The sequence below is a fragment of the Amaranthus tricolor genome, chromosome 13 (assembly GCF_026212465.1).
Source record: "Amaranthus tricolor cultivar Red isolate AtriRed21 chromosome 13, ASM2621246v1, whole genome shotgun sequence".
Classification (NCBI taxonomy): domain Eukaryota; kingdom Viridiplantae; phylum Streptophyta; class Magnoliopsida; order Caryophyllales; family Amaranthaceae; genus Amaranthus; species Amaranthus tricolor.
This window is the reverse complement of record NC_080059.1, coordinates 9,573,456-9,593,024: the sequence shown is the minus strand read 5'-3', so window position 1 is coordinate 9,593,024 and position 19,569 is coordinate 9,573,456. Positions and strand designations below refer to the sequence as shown.

The 19,569-nt window shown below is 33.6% G+C and overlaps 1 protein-coding gene across 1 annotated transcript; it reads right to left on the bottom strand.

Annotated features, from left to right (window-relative positions):
• Positions 1-627: 627 nt before the first annotated feature.
• Positions 628-17,800, bottom strand: LOC130797703 (serine/threonine-protein kinase EDR1-like). Its single transcript, XM_057660409.1, has 14 exons — positions 17,196-17,800; positions 16,197-16,637; positions 14,505-14,608; positions 13,621-14,318; positions 13,171-13,428; positions 12,219-12,259; positions 9,678-9,746; positions 9,472-9,572; positions 7,498-7,576; positions 7,314-7,412; positions 5,283-5,351; positions 1,694-1,743; positions 1,417-1,593; positions 628-1,245 (listed from the first exon to the last, which is right to left on the bottom strand). Exons 1-14 carry the CDS (start codon positions 17,628-17,630, stop codon positions 1,164-1,166), a joined length of 2,703 nt encoding a protein of 900 aa, XP_057516392.1. The 5' UTR covers positions 17,631-17,800; the 3' UTR covers positions 628-1,163.
• Between the last annotated feature and the right edge of the window lie 1,769 nt (positions 17,801-19,569).

Genomic DNA, 19,569 nt, shown 5'->3' with positions numbered 1-19,569 from the left:
ATCCAATTACAAAGTAGTATTTGTATCCTCTCGTTACTTACACTAACAAATATGATTAAATCTCTTAATTATGTTTTAATTATTTGGTGAACAAAAACTCACCAATAATCCTAACACATAATAATAGTTTTAACATCTATACAATAATAGTAACTATATTACAACAACAGATTATGATACATAATTAATAACTAGATATAATTAGAATAATACTTATAATATTACTAATACTAATGTATTAATAGTAGTACTAGTACTAATACACATCTATATTAATACTAGTACTAATATTAGTATTTTATACTAATAATACTGGTACAAATACTAAACTAATACTAATAACTATACTTATACTAATATTAATAATAAAAATACTAATAATTATATAACAATACTTGTACTAATACATAAAAGATAGCACTATTAATATTAATACCTTGATACTAATCAAAATAATACTAATATAATAATACTAACACTACAAAAGAAAAATTAAGATTGATAATCTCCACTTTCACAATCAACTGAAAATAATCCTATACTTTCGACTATTTTTCAATAATCCCAACTTTGAGTATGTAACAATTTAAATTCATTAACGTAGCAATAAAACAAGCAATAAAAATACAAAAAAAATTAAGGAAATAACTTTTTTTTTCCTTTTTTTTCTTTACATTATAGAATAATAAATTCATTAACCCAATGTTTACAATTCCAATTGCTTGTAGAGAATAATATTACAGAAAGATCAAATATGATACAAATCTGTGGTTTTATTCACTTTCTTTTTGGGTTTTTTTCCTAATAAAAATTACACCTTGGATTTTTCTGTTGTCAGAATTTCCTTGAACATAATTCATATGAACACTTGCAATCCTAGAACAGCTAACACCCATGGCAACATTCACTGTGCTTCGAGCAGCAGAACAATGTTTTCGAGGATATCCACAGTTTTCATGATCGAATTTCTAAACTGGTAATGCTGAGTCCCCGCTTCGAATGAACCCACACCCGACAATTTAAATCCTGTGTGTTCCTTTGCAACAAAAAAAAACCAGTTTACACAGCCACAGTTCAGCTGCTCCTGCTACTCCTGCTCTTTGAGCATAGCAAAAATCCTAACTATGAACAGAACGGATAGATATATGATATATCACAGTTGTTTAATCTTTCTGTACAATTAGGCGACGAAGACCCTTAAGGCGGATGATAAGCTGTGAGAAAGAGGGCCTCGAACGAGGATCACTGGATAAAGAAGAAAAAAAGAACATGTCAGCAACATAATGCAAAATAACGTCCTCATCAACGTATAGTGACTGTACAGTAATAGTTTTTCAGCTTCTCAGGACCAATGTCTACACTCACCAAAGTTTCAAATGAATTTATCAAACCAAATACATTGACACTTATACTTACTTTTCCCAACAGTCCCGTATTATCTGGGCAACCATTGGATCTACTTCCTCGGGGATTGTGAGACGTCTATTCTGGAACCCAACAGCTCCAACAACTTGCATTGGGTTTAGCCCAGTCCATGGTACACATAATGTAGCCAATTCCCATAATATCACACCAAAACTGTATATGTCGCACCTAAAGAACGCAATACTATTAGGTAATAGGTATATACTACTATATAATGAAATAGATCTTAAAGTTCTAAACATGGTAACTGATGGCTCAAACAACTTACTTTTCATTGGAAGGCTCATTTCGTAGAACTTCAGGTGCCATCCATTCAGGCTGTGATCAGATAGCAGATAGTTAGCCACTACAGATCTAGATTTTCGATCAGTACAAAACATATATCAACATTAAATTATGTTCCTCAAAATTCGAAATTCGTTGATTAATATCACAAACATTGCCATATTGGTATCATTCCTTGAAAAAGTACAACTCTTGCATTGAAACACATTACAATCCTGTTGTCTATCAAGGCAGGAAGAAACTTTAGTCATAGCACTCTAAATTCAAGTTAACAGATAAAAATATTATCTCATTAAGATTTAAGAGTCAAATGCATCAGTTAACTCTGTCCCAATGCCAGAAAATTGTTGCATAGAAGCACATTAAAATCCAACCTCATACCCTTTTCACCCAACCTTTATCTGAGAATTTCAGTGAAAGGAGCAAAACCCTAACAATCTAGCAACTACTAACGAGAATCATCAGTTAGCATAGTGGTTCAGGGTTTTTCCTTTCACCCTTGTGACAGGGGGTTCGATTCTCAGCACCTAAGGAAGGATTAATTCCCTCTCCCCCTTGCCTGTAGGTATTTTTTAGACAGCCCTCAAATCTTGCAGCTATAAACACTTGTCTGATAGATGAAATGGAGCTTAGAATACAAGGCACATCAAATATCCCATAACCAACCTCAACAACTAGCTATTTTACCTTTAGGAATGAAAATTATTAAACTTGATTTTGTAAGAAAAACAAAGTTATTTGCATTGATAGTAGATACAAATTGTGAATTCACGTAAGTAATAAGTATTAATTCCAAAAGTTAAAAAGGAAACATCAATCAAAAAGTCTACCGCGATTTATAAACACAGCCTCCACTTTTTCAAATATAGCAAAATCTTCGGACTTGCCTTTTTTTCAAAAACATTAACAAAAAGCAATGCAAGGCAGAATAAATGTGCAGTTAAGTGAAATGCAATAATTTTTTACCACATGGGGTGTTATTGCAGTAATGTTAATCTACAAACACAAGAAAACTACTTCCACCAAGTCACCAACAAGTTCCTTGTATCAAAAAACCATTTCTCACAATGGAAACAGCCTAGAATAAAAAAAAATGTCCAAAAAAGCATCACAATTGATATCTATAAAACTAAAACCCTCGTGTCTTCAATCTTAGCATTTCAAACCATAAAATCTGCACGTATCAAAGTTCACCACTTTGGAATTTGACCTAGCTGAAAAAATATTTTGGCCTTCACCTTAAAATATCAAAACTGTATTCATAAAAATAAGCCGCTGGAATTTAGAGTATCTTAAGGCTTAACCCATAATTACATAAATAATATCATAAAACTATGGTGCATGATGATATATGACTAAGTGGAAGTGAAACATGAAACGATTTGACATTCCATATCCTCTCTTTTTGTACTTCTTGATTTCTGTGGTAATTATTGCCCTTTTGGACACATGCATGATTTCTTCTATAAACTTATAACATATGTGGCTAGTTCTCGTTGTGGATGATAAGGAAAAAACTTTTTTACTAGAATACGTCGAAGTATAGGGAGTGAAATACTTTGATAACATCAACAAATACATTAAAGATACCTTTGTATATCTATGTATATTATTACAATAACATCCCATCACCCCAATTATTATAAGGTGGGTCCTGATCAAATGTACACAACCTTGCCCCTGTAATAACAAAGAGGTTGTTTTTACCGGCAAACATCATCTGCAGCTCCTCATACAAAAAGAATTTCTCATGATTTAGTGAATCATTTTCTTCTTTTTAAGTATCTGTCAAACATACATATTAAGAACAAAGAAACTTTTTGTTCAAACTTAAACATTTTGTAAGTGAATTTCATGATAACCGTGTTCTTGTAAGGGAAAAAATATTACTTTCATCTAAGTAATGACACACCTCAGAAAAGATATCACCAAGTCCCATCAGGCCTCATATATATTTACATTATAAATAAGGAAAAGCGATAACTTAGGAAAAGCGAAGTCTCTCTAGCAAGGAAAACCGAAGTGATTGAATTTGCATCACTTACAAAGTACAAACTGCATTTTCAAAGTTAACAAAAGATGCAATCTATTTACATTATAAATAAGGGTCATCTACTATGTTCATGAATCAATTAAATGACAAACAAAATAGGTCTCTAGTTCATTGCTCAACATATATTTTTCATTCTTTGGAATTAGCAAGTCTTGTATGAGACCATTTCACTATGAGACGGGCCCATACAGTTAGTTTATTTTTCTAATTGATCACTTTAAGATTGTAAGTGATGACTTTAAGGTCCTAAGTTATCACTTTAAAAATAAAAAAAGCCACATTTTAAAACTGTAAGTGATCACTTTAAGGATCTAAGTGATGATTGTAAGACTATAAAAAGTAATCACTTTAAAACTATAAGTGATCACATCAAGGTTATAATTAATCACTTTAAGGGCCTGCCTAAATTGGGAGTATTATAGGAAAAATAGTGGCCCAGTAAATAGTTAAAGGGTATTTAAATGGGCTGGATTGAAAGTAATAATTTGAGCCCGTTAAATTTTACCCCAAATATGGGGGTACTTAGTACCTTGCCCCACTCCAGAGTAATTATTCCAACAAACTACTCCTTCATCACGTGCATTCCTTCATCTTCTTCTTTCTTTTCATTTCAAATATTCTTTCTCTTATCAATTCATCTCTTTCTCTCTCCTCTCTCATGTTACTCTCCAATCTACATAAAAATTTTAACTTTAAAAATTTTGTAGATTACATATTTTTCTTATTGTACATAAAAATCATCAATTTCATTTCATCTTTTTTAGTTTCTCTAATTTTTTTTTATTGAATTTTTCTGAGATTTGATATTCGAATTTGAGATATTTTATGGGCATTGTAAAGAATTTATGTTAAAAAAATTATTTTTGTATCTAAAAAAAATTATTTTGGATTTTAACAGCTTTTATGGTTCTTTGGTTAAAATTTTAAGAGCTCATGAGGATTACCTTCAAAATTAATGGAGAGAGAGGGAAGAGATAAATACCAATTTACCTTCAAACTTCATCTTTCCAAGAATGAAATTGAAAATGATTTTTTATAAATATTCCCACTAATTTACCAGTTAATATGCCAAACTACATATCCCATTACCCTGAAAAAAATTTTATCTCCCTTATTTTGTTTCCTGTACTATTTATGGCATAAAAGTTACTCTTGAAATGAATCAGTTCATTCCAGGCGACATCTAAGTGATCACATTAAGACTATAAAAGTATTACTTTAAAATTATATGTTCTCATTAAGATTCTAACAGGTCACTTTAAGATTGTAATGAATCACTTTAAGGTTATAAGTGATTACTTTTAAAATTGTAAGAGGAAATTGAGTCAACCCCATAGAGATGGTCTCATCGTGAGACCATCTCATTTAAAAATTTGTGCTTTGGAATAATACTGATTGCAGAGTGGCATACATGTAACCAGACAAAAAAATAATTAACCGCAAATAAGTAGGCTGAACAAGAGACTGTACTTCATACATCACATTCAAACACATGCAAAAATGAAAGTAAAAGCATTACCGTTCCTGCAGTAGAATTTGAAGACAAAAATGTGTGGTGCTTCAGGCGTGACAAACCAAAATCACAGACCTGTGCAGACAACAGTAAACAATCATGTTTATTAATTCTGCTACAAATTAAAGAGTCTGAAATCTGAATCCAACAAACATAGATGAGAAGCAAGAATTTATATCCTGAAATATATTCAATTTCAAAACGAAACATAAGGAATAACAAAAATAATGCCCCCTTTGTGATTTTGCCACAATTTAACTTTGCAACATCTCTTTTATTAGTTATTCTTCTTTCTTTCAAACTCATCCACACAATCATTACCTATTTTCATCACAGCTATATATTTTTTTCTATCCACTTATTTTATTCTTGAAATTAAAATTAATAACATACCTAAATCCACTTGTAACAAACTCAAAGGGAATGAGGGCGTACAAACTTACAAGTATGCTTAGAAAGGGGTTTTTGGTAAAAGGAAGTAAAACAAAACCTAATGCAATAGATAAATGTGACCTGAGCAGGTGATAACAAAGACGTGATTGAGGAGATGTGATAAGCATTGCAGGATCTATATAGTAACTTAGGGCTACCCATTAAATCTGGGGAAAAAATTTCAGAACCTACCATTGGTAAGGTAGTGGTTGTCTGGTTGGTACTTGGTAGTTATAATTGGGCTTCCATAACCGGTCCAAATAAATTGTGAGTTAAAGACAAAATTACTCTTAAAATCTACTATTTTTGTAAAAAAAATAAATGTAACGTGTATTATTTTGAGATATTTTAATATAAACGTGAGACGGCCGGCCCAAATTATACATATTTTATAAAAGTATTAATTAATTAATTAATTAAATTAAATTAAATTTTAACAGACAATATAGTTTACAAAAACAATATGCTTAGTTTTGGGAATTATAACGTTATTTTTTATTTTTTATTTTATTATTATTATTATTAATTAATGGATCAGCCCATTGATAAGAGGTCTCACCATGAGACCGTCTTAATTCTACCGCCTCAATCAAGAATTAGTGTAAATGTCATACATTCCTTTTTAATAAAAGTTTATTTAACCTATGCCATGGGCCCACAAGGCTACAAGAGCATTGTTTAAGAGACAATAGTTACATTGCTTAATAAACTTAGTTAAGATGATTCTCGTTAGTATTTTCTTTTCTTATTTATAATAATTAATATAGATAGAAACCACTATGTCCAAGAGAATATATAAGAAAATTACATTAAATGATGTTGGTTAATTAATGTAATTAATATCCCTTAATCTATAACCATCATAACAATTGTACTGAATCATAATTTGTCCTTTTTTTAATTTATTTTCTCTAAACTTCTAAAAAAATTGTACTATTATAGTTTTTTTATAATCAACGTTAATACTTTGTATAAAGGTGCTACCTATATTTTCTAATCCTAGATCCGCCACTGGTGATAAGGAGGGAAGGAACAAGTTACCCTACTAGACTTAAAACCTGTGCAATACTCTGTTATTTATAGGTTTTGAATTTGTGGGTGATGGTATTTAGAGGAATTCACATCTACAAAGATGGAATGGTAATAAAGGAGACCTTGGAGTGTTTATAATAATGTGTCTTATATTAAAGAAGAATATGAAGTGATATTCCTAATTTTAATGCATCATTGTATCAGGATAAATTTGCTTCAAAAGATGCTTGCAAAAGTTTTCATTATTAAGTACTTGTACATAATTGAAAAGTAATTACTACTCTAGGAGGTGGGTGGGTAACTATTACCATAGTTAAGAGGGTATTAGTTCCCCATCCCTCCCTCTTTTTCAGCAACAAAACTGCCTTAGTTTCTGCATCACCACCTCATCTGCACCACCATCGTCTATACAACTTATCTTTAGTTTGATATCTCTTAAGTCTTAACCCCCTTAATGCATTACACAAAGTCCAAGACGAGCATTTTATTTAAGCTAGAATGGTTTCAACTTGACAAGTGTTCTTAAGATTCATGCACAAGTTAAGCATTAATTCAAAAGCAATAAAACCTAACCTTGACAACCCAGTTTTTATCAACAAGAAGATTTGGTGACTTCAAATCTCGATGGACTATAGTAGGATGACTTGTGTGCAAATAATTCATCCCCCTAGCCTACAAATAAAGCACAATTCCTTCAGATTTTAAAATATAGAATTGTGTGATGAAGATATTCACAAAGTATGATTTGGAAAGATACCACATCCACGGCCATTTTCATTCTCTTCTTTTCATCAATTCGAGAGCCAGATCGATGCAATAACCTATACAAACTTCCCCTGAATAAAAACAAATTGATTTTCAAAAGCACACAAAGGTGAAACGGAATGTGAACAATGGATAAGGGATGTCAATATGAAACATTTTTAGTAAAAAAAAAAAAAAGAACAGTTTTGTACATATTTTTTGCAGCTTTGGAGGAACATGGAGCATACAAGGAACGGGATGCATGGGTGCAAGGATACTTCAACATAGCTACATTGGTCAGATTGTTCAATGTATGGTCATGGCTCATTGTCAGAGTTAAGACAAAGATGTACATACATACAAGTTGGTTTGAAAGTTGTACGTAGACTTATTTGAAAGTTTGTTAGATTGTTTAATAAAAGATCAAATAAAAGACAGAATAACAAAGATAGGAAAAGATTTCAGTCGTATAAGTTACTTAATCCAAATCTTTTTAGAGTCCTTAGAAACTAAAATTTGTTATTAGATTTTATTTGCCATTAGATTAGAATCAGAATTTCTAATCCCTATTAGAAAGGGATCATCATCATCATCATTACCCAGTGTATCGCGCATTCCCGCTCATAGAAACTACAATCGGGGTCTATGGAGAGATGAAAGACGACATACCATATCCATAAAAGAGGATGCGACTTAAGAGTCCCTCGGCTCGAGAAAGATCAACAAAAGAAAGCAAACAAGACAAGACATGACCCCTACATAGATAGATGGTAGGCTCTTGTTGTAATAGATATCAGATTAATAAAAATTTAATCCTTAAGAAAATCTATTTGCTTTTTGTTGTGTTGATAATTCATGAGTGAAGTGAGTTGTGTTTACAAACTAATCCAAAAGAGTTAGGTGAGCGCATGTTATGAGTGAAGCAAGGTGTTTTCATCACATGTATGGTGTGAGTGCCCAAAATACTTGGATCATACAACCGGTTACATGTTCGAGAATTCTTTTGCAACTACATATCCTTTTACATGCACTAACTTGATCATTCCATCATATTTGGTGCAATAAATACATGATACATCTAATTGATTAGGGTTATATTGGGATGATTGAGTAACTAATTAGGTGTTCGACTATTTAATTATTTATGCCTTTTCTATGAAGCACATGGGCATCTTACATGTAGTGTTTGATGTATCCTATCCCAAATGCACGTAATGCTTGTAGTGCTAAGGGATGGCTAGGCAACTTAAAGCTCTTCTGGAAAGCACATAAAATAGCATAAAACAATAAAACCACAGTAGACTAAAATATGAGATGGCTAGAAGCAACCAAGTGCATCCCTCTTGATCTCTTTCTTTCTATTCTATGTTAATGTTGGTTTTCATGAGTTTGGTTGCTAATGAGTCAGCCTCATTAGATCAAATCTTGACAAATAAGTATTTTCTCCCCGGTACAATGCCAAGGCGTATCTGAACTTCAAGTTTAATTTTAAGAAAAAATTGATATTAATAATCCAACCTTTCACTTATCACTAAGAATAATTCTAACTTTGTATTATTTGGAAAATAATCCAACCTTTGCCTTTAGTTTTCTAGCAACATACTAATAGGGTATGCTGAAAGCAAACTAAGGGCAAAGGTTAATTTATTATAAATAAAAGGTTATGCTGATAGCAAACTAAGGGCAAAAGTTGGATTATTAAAAAATAATCCAAATGTGAGATTATTTACAGCGAATGGGTGAAAGTTGAATTATTAATCTTAATTTTTCCTAATTTTAAAATGGTTCAGTAGGACAACCAAAATGATCGACCAGTAGATACTTCAATCATTAGTATTTAGATGGGGGAGGGGGACAACCAGCAGTTTTTATCATCTTAGTGCATTTCAGATTTGATAATGTTCACAATCCATAGAAAAATGTGCGCGATAATTGAACCAAATCTAACACCTATTATAAATTTACTAATGATAGGTGCAGAACTAACCGGGGAAGAAACTCTGTAAGGATAGAGAGATTTGGAGGGCGAGTAACAGCCCCCATAAAGAGAACAACATTAGGATGTCTTAACCTTATCATCATTTCAGCCTACAGAACAACCAACACAAATTAAAAAAGTAAAACAAATTTAGAAACAACTAAAATCATCTAGGAAACAAATACCAAGACTAAAAGCAGCAAATAAATGCTTACTTCACACTTAATCTGATTGAGTACATCGCCAGTTAAATCTTGTAGCAAAAACTTTTTTACAGCGACCTCCTGTAAAAGGCATGTTTTTAGCTACATCCGTAAAATGGAAAAGGCATGCCTATCAGTTATATGCGCACAAACAGGCAAAGGATTGAGAATGAGAATAAACAGTAACACACAAGCAACCAATAGGCAACTAAACACGAAAAAAATAGTAGAACGTAAGCAAGAAATTAAAGATAAATCATCCTAAAACTGAATTCTTGTACAATCAATGCCTCTTGCATTCAGGGAATCACATAGTGAGTTTGCGATAGTTTAGATCTGAATATCAATCCCCAAAAGCATTACTTCACCTGTCCCACATACTATTTTAATGTCAACAAGATCCTCTACATGATTGTAAATCAGACACATGAATGTAAACTAAGTACTGAGCAATAATTGAAATGTGAAAACCAAAGCATTAGCAGCCATCAAAACACGATGCCCCTCAGAAATCTCATCAGCTAAATCTATGCAAAACAGCCACACAGAAAATTGAGGGTAAATCATTCCGACCTCATAACCTAAAAAGGGCCAGAATGCAGAGTGAGGAATGCATTGGAGGCGAAGGAACTCAGACTGAATAGCATGCGAGAAAAGGATTCTTTCACACTCAGTTCATTTACGAATGGACAATTACTAGGGGCTGAATGGTCATTACAAGGGAAGATGAAAATCTCACATTTAGTCATCAGAATATTTTCTAGAAGTTGTGATTGGAAATTGGTTTGTTATGGCTTTTTGGAATTCAGTTTTCTTGTTGGAATTCGGAACAGCATTTCAATCGTATATATAAAGGGAGTAGTTATTATTTCATCATGCTTTGTATTCAGAATGTGTTGCTTACACAGTACAGTGTCTTAAGCCCTTCGAAGTGCTCACCTATCACGTAATACAACCATTTCATTTCTATACTAGTGCTCCTATCTTGGTGTTTACATTTCTGTACAATGGCCATCGAAGTGTTCACCTATCAGGTAATACAACCACTTAAACCACCACCGCCAGCATTACATTGGTTTCAAAGAGCACGATGTTTCACAGTGACTGAAGACAGCTTAGAAAAGAGTGAAATGCATAATCACCATCATCCTTCAACCCTAATCTTCCAAAAATCAAGAAACAAAAGCAGAGGGATGATAGAGAAACGGTTTCTACTTTCTAGAAGAGATAGAGAAGGGAATGTGTTTGCGACACAATGAAACGTGGAACCTAATGCATCAATGTAAGAAGCAATTAAGTTTACAATTAGTTTGTGAGGAAGATGTGAAGGATCCTGATGTCAATATAGGTCTATTAAGTAAGAGAGGTCCAGCACTGCATTTTACTTCCAGCAGGAGGAAGAAGTATTATGATGTGGCTGGAAGCATCTTCTAGAAAAGGAATAAATCTGTTACACAAGATGAGGATGAATCCGTTATGAATAATAGTTCTGTTATGCATTCTGTTATGAAAGTGGGGTATTGGGTACTTATGGCAATATGCCTGATCTGTGTGTATATAAATAGGGGATGGGGAATTATAAACTCTCATGCTTGTATTTTCATATTGGTGTTCATACACTATTGGGAGCTACTGAACCACTCGAAGAGTTCAAGGTGGGTATACTGCTCACCTAGATACATAGTATACAAGCATTCCACAAATTCTCTCTCTCTCTCTGCTCTTCTTCCATATTCTCTTCTTTGCTACATGCCTACATCCTTCTCTTTTGTGTTCTACTTCTCATTCTGCTATTGTGTTGTTGGTGTGCTAATTTGATTCACTGCAGGCTCCATTACAGTGGTGTCAAAGTCGACTTGGAATGGTGGCCATGTAGTGGTGACCTAAGTTAAGCCAACCGTCACCAAAGTAGTTGTGACCAACGAGGATCATGGAAAAAAAACAGTGGCGGATGTTAATCAACACAGCGAGAAGAATGCCAGTTACTCTACTAGTGTGCTTCTTCGAGTTCCAAACCCGAGATATTCAACAAATTATATCTTCACCATTTTCTGTGTTAGAGTTTAGCGTTTCACAAAACACATAATGACATTAACAGTTAACACACACATTTGAGAATGTTTCAAGCTAGAGTATCTCAAAAAAAATGGTGGACAATGAGCCAAAGGATATCTGATGCACTTTTGTGTCCTTTTCATGTTTAAGTTTTCATGATGTTTTTGATGAAAACCAAAATGCTAGTGGTACAGCCCTTGTGCTCTACGTAGCTATACTTATTTTACCATAAAGCACGATGTAAAAAAATAAAAGCTAGATTTAAATAATTATAGACCATCATTAAGTTTCAACTTTCAAGAAATACATATTCACCAAGTGACCAAACGCTAACAGCATTGTGGTCAAATGCCTGCAGTCCAACCTACAGTTTACAAGCCTTATGACATACAATAAATTCCATGCAGCAGATCAGTAGTAAAATCAAAAAATTTACTGCAACTTTACAAAAGATATTGTGCACAGCACGATTACTCTTGTGCGGAAGAGAGAACTTACGGTTCCATTCCAATCTGCACGATAAACTTCACCATAGGAACCTGAAAAATTAATAGCAGACAAAAACGTTATTGCATATATACAAGACCTAATTATAGTTGGCCAGATAAAGGGTGTAAATAAAGGATAACAATCATCTTGACTCAGAATTATAGAGTATTTCTAAAATTCTGCAAATGATAACACATGTCAGTTACATCCAAAGTAATGATAGCATTCTTTCTATGGACTTGACATAATCACATTATAAAAACCCATAACCTAGCCACTCATCGTTACTTCAATAGACTGCAGAAACATGTGAATGAAAACTAACACTTAGCCACAAATATAAACATAGAGAAATTTTAAAACCTGAGAACTCCCGCAAAATTTAAGCAGTACCAAACGACACTCTAGCATTCATTCCTGAATTCAGTGCAAAATGCAATTTTGGTCGCAATTGCGGTAACAGCCATAGTGATGCTGTAACAAAGATGATGTAGTTTTTGTACCACCACTTATTGGTTGAGACCATGAGACATTTCTTGAGCCAGCCAAAAGTGCAATTAATTTACATCTTTATGATGGGAGCAGTATAGTTTAGATAGCTTTAAAAAACTTTACAACTCGATCGACAGGATATGAAGCGGCCTCATTTTTGCACTATTTCTAAACATAAAAGTTACATTCCAAAAATCAAAGCCCAACGAAAGAAATTTGAAACTCCCAAGACTAAGAAAACACTTGAAGATCAAGATAAAAGGCAACACTATGAAAAACAAGAAAATAAAGCAACTCAATCATGTATTCATGTCAAACTCATATTAACCTGGACACACAATGGATTAGAAAAAGCAATTTTTAGACAAATAATTCATACCAGTATTCTCATATGCCAGAAACCAGAATTAACAATATTTTGAAAAAAGAATAACTTCAAATCATAAAGACAGATAATACGATTACTGACCTATACCAATTCTTTCCCCAATCTGTAGATCCTCCCATGGTATCTCCAATTCTGCAAACTCGCCAAGCACAGGGCAGACTCCCTCACTAGAAGTAGGGCTAAGACACTCATTGTGGCCATCACTAAGACGGTGAATTTCTTTGTTAACGTCTAATTGAATATTGGATTCTTTACCTGAATTAGTTTGGTTCAAAATCTTTCCCCTAGAATCTCGAGAAACCTGTCCACTGCAACTAGCTAGCCCAGTTGACCCGTCAACTGCAGTAAAATAACAACATTAATAAGCAATACCCTCATATGAAACTCCTTAGTTCAAAAAATTCGAAAATAGAAAAACACCTGCAGCACGACTATTGGTCATTTTATTAGATTCAATAACAGCAAAAGAAATGCTTTCAGCATCAGATTGAGAAGAACAAGAAAAATATGAATCCAACTCCCGACACTTACTCATCATATTATCAGCACTCTCTTCATGCATATCACAGTTGTTCGAAGACTTCAACCCAAACTGGCAGACAACAGACATCTCACGACTAGATCTATAATTATCTGAGTTGCAAAAATCTCCAGAGGAAAGAGTTTCTTGTCTAACTGGTTGGACTAGTTCAAGCAATGTCTTTTCTTGTAAACTACTCGGACTCATATCCAGAAACAAATCTACTGGAGGTGATGCCCCACTCTCTAACAAAACAGCACGCAGTTTCTGCGCAAATTCTGGATCTTTTGCCGCACTAATTACATATTTTGAAACATCCTTGACTTTCTTTTCTTGTGCGCTGGAAGCTTCTTGAACAAAGTTTGGTGAGAAATCAGACAAACTATACTCCAATCTAACAGGATTTTCAAAATTACAATCACATAACCCACTCAAATCTGATTTAACAGCAATCTCATTCACTTGTTTTGCTTTGACACTCAAGGCTGCTTCTTCTAAATTGGAGCCAAAAACTTTAGGAACCACAACAGTATCACATATATTTCCATCTAATCCAACCACATTGCCAAAATCCAAATTTATGTTGTTGATAGCAGAAGTACTATTAGACAAGCTTCTTGCTTCCAGTGCAGTGTCCAGAAGACAACTGCTAGGAACCTCGGAGGGAATTAGTGTCCCAGGTGCACCCATCAAATCAATTATGTATTCACTGCAATGTAAAACAAAAGCATTGTAAATTAAGAAAGAAGCAGTGGGGCTCCTTCCAAAGCAGATAAGATTGCATACAGAAGAGAATTGAATTAAATCTTCATAAATACAGACTTCAAGTATGCCAAGAAAGTAAAAATAGACCCCAATGAATATAACTTTCAAAGACAACAGCATCAGCCCTTACCTTCCTTCACCAAATTTAATCAAGTTCACAGCCCCCTCATCAATGCCTGTGTATAGACTCCCTTTCACAAGCATACATGGAAGATCAATCCTATCCGAAAGTACCTGGTACAAATTTTATGAAAATTTTCAGAATGATCAGACACAATTCTCATAAAGAAGTTGTAGCAGTACAGCACATCTTAAAGCAAAAAGATACAAAAGAATATGAGACAATTACTATCAGCAATGAGTTTTTCACAATTGCATAAGTTCCAGATGAGCCCCAAAAAACTAAAAAGAATATGCTGCCACCCTTTTGAAACGTAAAGGAAAAACCTAAAACTTCTCATTCTCAAAACCAACAAGACATCAACACATGAACATCACCGCCTGAAAGCACTATCACACTAAAATTGTCACTTAAAATGCCAAGCACAATAAAAGAGGAAACATGCACACATTTGTTCATCTTAATGTCATCCTAGGAATCAAACATTCATTTCAAAAAAGGTTGCTAATAATATAAAAGGTTCAACAACTACATCCAATAAATACAAAGACAAACAACTATGACACTGTTGGTACTTGGTCAAATTCCAACACTGCAGAAATCTTACCACTCCAGATATTCCTCTCTAAATCCCTGTCGCAAGATAGTAAATAGTTCAAATAAAATCATATTTGTACAATTTATTCATATATGGTCTAACATCACTTCATAGCAACACATCAGCTTTGTCAATGGTGAGCGTTGTGGTTTCAGTGAGATAAAACTATTGGGAGTTAGTTAGACCAAAAGGTGTAGTAGTAGGGGTGTGACAGAAATAAGGGTAAGCTAAATATGGATAGATTTGAATAGGGACAAACAAAAATGGAAACTAAAAAAAAAGAGAACTGACACAAAAGGGATCGAGGACAAAAGGAGTTGTTAATAGTTTTAATTTCAATAACTTCCGATTGTAAAAACAATATTTAGAAAATTAGTGAAGTTTGGTTAGATATTTTTCTATTGAGGCAAATGTATTTTTTTATGCTTTTTGTCGAGTAACCAATTTTTATGACGTTTGGATGAATGACTATGAAAATTCAATAAGAGTTAGTGCTCGCAAGATTAATTTTATGTATTGATTGACATGGCGGCCGATCCTTTTTCGAATGAAAAATAATTAAGGAAAACAAAGATAAGTGATTCCTTTCCTTGCTTGTACAAAACAATCCATAAATATAGCACTTACTTTACCCTCTCCCCTTCTAATTTGTTTTGTTTTCATTTCTTTCCACCACTCATACCAAACATAATCTTAAACTATACAAGGAAACGTTGGTCAAGTATAAAAGTCATAAGTTATTAGAAAAGAGTCAATACCCTAATCAACATCTGCAAACCAGAAATAGTGAAGACAAAGCCTACACTTGGAATGGTAGTGGGATCAGCCAGATAGCACCACTGGATACCTACAACATGCACAACTAACAGAATCTTCAACAGATGCCCAACTAATTATTAATCACAATGACAATGACAAAAACCAGAGGAAAATTCTAGTAAAATCAGAATTATAAACCACAAAGAATTCTAGTGATATTAGTAATCCCATCATCAATGTTGTCATAGTAAATTTCAACCATTTGCTAGAACCATATTGGAACGCGAATCTGAAAATAGATATCATAAGCAACTTGAAACCAAAAAAAAATAACGACCACAAACCTTAAATAACAATGCCCGATGGCGTGAAAGCCCAACATTGAGACAACCAAGAGGAAGAACATTGGTATTGAGAGAAGCTTTCAACTGATTACTTCTTACTCGCCACCTACTCGTTATTTCTTCAGCATCAACAACAGGACCACCCATTCTATCAACAACAAGATCAGCTAACCTTTGGATTACGCCATTCAAATACATCCCAGGTCCCAAAACCTTGCATTCCACTGATATAGCATACACTTTATTTTCAAGTTGCTGCAACTCAACATCAACCAACCGGTTCACCAAGACAACTTCATAGTCAACATTACTGAAAATGGAAATCTTTTGGAGATCCACAAGCAACGGCATTTTTCCTCGAGCAGTTGGATGCGAAGCAATTGCAAAAACATCATAAAATCCATCCACTACCTTCTCATCATACTGAATGACATTGTAGTTCTGTGAAGAGCAACAAATTCGAAATGAACTCCTATTAACAAATTGGTAAGCAAACTGAAAACAAGACATGTGAATTGTAAAATCCTATTAGCTTTTTCACTATTCATGTGGCTTGTGATCAATTACTATATGTTTGTCGACACAAGAACAATACGCCTTAATCCCTATCATGTGAATTGTAAAATCCTATTAGCTTTTGGGGTCAGCTAATTGGAGTACATGTTTGTAGTTTGATGTTTCTGAGCCTCATACTATCATCGATAGAAAAACTCCGATCTTTAAGCAAAGATTACCATCAATTAAAGCCACTGACATCAATATCATGATTAATGAATCTAATCCTAAGTAAAACCCAGAATCAAGTAACAAAAACAATCTCATAAATTAACATATTTAAAATTCATACATAAATTGGTAACACAAAAGCCATACCAGCAAAATATGCAATCAAAGCCTAAATAAACAAACGAAATCATCCACCATTTCAGCTCAATTCAGTCAAAAACCAATCAAATTACTAAACACAATCAAAAACCCTAAAATTGAAGAAAAACTTACCCAATACTTGAGCGACAAAAACTCACTAAGTTTTTCATTGTCAGGCACGGACGGAGAACAAGCAAGACTCAATTGTTTAGCAGCCATGATCTGCTTATCAGAATCATCATCAATTTGATTCTCACTACCAGAAGCACTTATCGCCATTGCTAATTGAAGTTGAAAATCTTCCTCAATTAAATTAAAATCCGAACGATTAATATTTTCCCTATCCACATCCACGCCAACATTTTCCACTATCGTCGCAGCGGACTGCGATTCTCTGGCAGTCCTCAATTGATCAGTCGAAGATGAAACCGACGGCGGCGATGAAGACGACGACGAAGACGACTCTTCCGATTGCGTTCGATTATTGGAATTTGGGCGAGCACTAGCAGTATTGTAATGATGTTTACCAATATGAAGCTTCCGTAATAAATGCTTCATCTTCGACATAGTGGTTGCTATGCCGATTGAAGAGAGGAATCTGTGCCGATCGTGATGGTTGTTGAGCCGAGCAGGAGCAGGAGCAGCAAGTAGGAAGGAGGAGTATCGCTTTAGACTGGAGCCACTAGCCAAGTAAAATTGTGAACTTTTTGAGTCTTTGACAGTAGGAGAGAGAAAGAATACTAGTTTTCATTATTTTATTATTTCTTTTTATTATGGAGCACTTTTTCGTTTTTATTCTGTCAACAAAGCAAAGTTGAATTTAATTTTAAACCGTTGATTACTCTTCATGAAGTACTCTTGTTGATTTGGATTGTCGAGTTGATTTTAGATTTGTAATTGTAGGTAATTATGTTTAATTGATCATGTCGGGTCAGATTTAGATTCGGGTTATATATAAATAGGTTAGAAATCCTTCGCCTCAAATTCAACCCATTTATTTAACGGAGTTGAAAATTATATATCTGACGACTTGATGCTAACCTACTTATTTCGAGTTAGGTTTAAATATTAGGCCCTGACAATTCATCACATTATCTCACCGTGGCCCACTCATGTGGAGACGAAACACCTGCGAGCTTGGGCCCACAAACTCACGAGTCAAGAGCGTTGACTTGCATATACACTTGGTGAGGTTTATTGTTTCCCAAAACCATACAGTATTTAGCTCACCCAATATATATGCAAGTCCACAATCCACTATCTTATTGATGTGGGATCTTCTCTCATATGTGAAGTATTTCCAATACTTTCCCTCACATGTGAGCCACATCATACCAGGAACCACCTTCGACTGATACCATATTAGGCCGTGACAATTCATCACATAATCTCACTGTGGCCCACTAGTGTGGACACGGGACACCCGTGAGCTTGGGCTCACAAACCCACGGGTCAAGAGCGTTAAGACTTGTATATACACTTGGTGAGATTTATTGTTTTCCAAAATCATATGGTAGTAGGAAGTTTAGTTCACCCAATATACATGCAAGTTCACAATCTACTATTTTATCGATGTGGGATCTTCTCTCACATATGAAGTATTTCCAACATCAATTTGAGTTAACAGGTCGAATCGGCTTTTGTAAGGCCTAGTTCATGTTATTTTTACGTAATTGTAAACTCATTTTTAAAGTCTAGTCAAATTGGGTCGATTATTAGATTAGATAAATATCAAATTGTCAAATTTATTTTAAAAAGAGGTATCTAAATTGGTTCTACTGTGTCTCTATGTATTCATGGCTTTATTTAAAATGAAGATAAAACTTGTCTCACTAAATTGAGTAAGCGAAAGTGAGACTATAGATAGGCTGAAAGGGTGGTGTAATGATAAGTCGCTTTATTGTCCTCTCATACCAAGTCATATCGAATAGGAATAGAATAGGTGTTCAAAATATTCAATTCAAAGCGTCTGATACGGAATGTATTCAATTTTAAAATTAAATATTTTATCTAATTTTTGAAAATTGGATAATTCGGATTGGATACGAGATCCCGACCATAGTTGTAAAATCAGATATCCAATTTTCTAACTTTTTAAATATATATATATATATATATATATATATATATATATATATATATATATATATATGTGTGTGTGTGTGTGTGTGTGTGTTATTTTCTATTAAAAAAGTTTGTTTATATTGTTGAATGTATAAATATTTACAATTCACAACCACAACAAGATTGCATAACTATTTTATTGTTAATTAAATTAGACTCTTGAACATTCAATCATATTCCCAAAATGAATTTTTAACAAACTTTAAAAAATAAGCTTGATCAAATAAAGAAACCAAAATAAACTTAAATTTTTATGTGTGAAAAAAAGCAAATTATTTTTTAAAAAGCTAAAAATAAAATAAAATCGGATATTTGGTATTCGATATGAAAAAACCGGATATCCGATTTATTTCGGATCGGAACTGGATCATGATTTTTGCTA

Excerpts from the sequence above, each read along its gene's own strand:
- LOC130797703 (XM_057660409.1), bottom strand. The coding sequence starts at position 17,630 with ATGTCGAAGATGAAGCATTTATTACGGAAGCTTCATATTGGTAAACAT. Across the intron at positions 12,260-13,170 it reads TGGGGAAAGAATTGGTATAG|GTTCCTATGGTGAAGTTTAT; the intron begins GTCAGTAATCGT and ends TTAATTTTTCAG. Across the intron at positions 1,744-5,282 it reads CAAATTCTACTGCAGGAACG|CCTGAATGGATGGCACCTGA; the intron begins GTAATGCTTTTA and ends ATCTGATCACAG.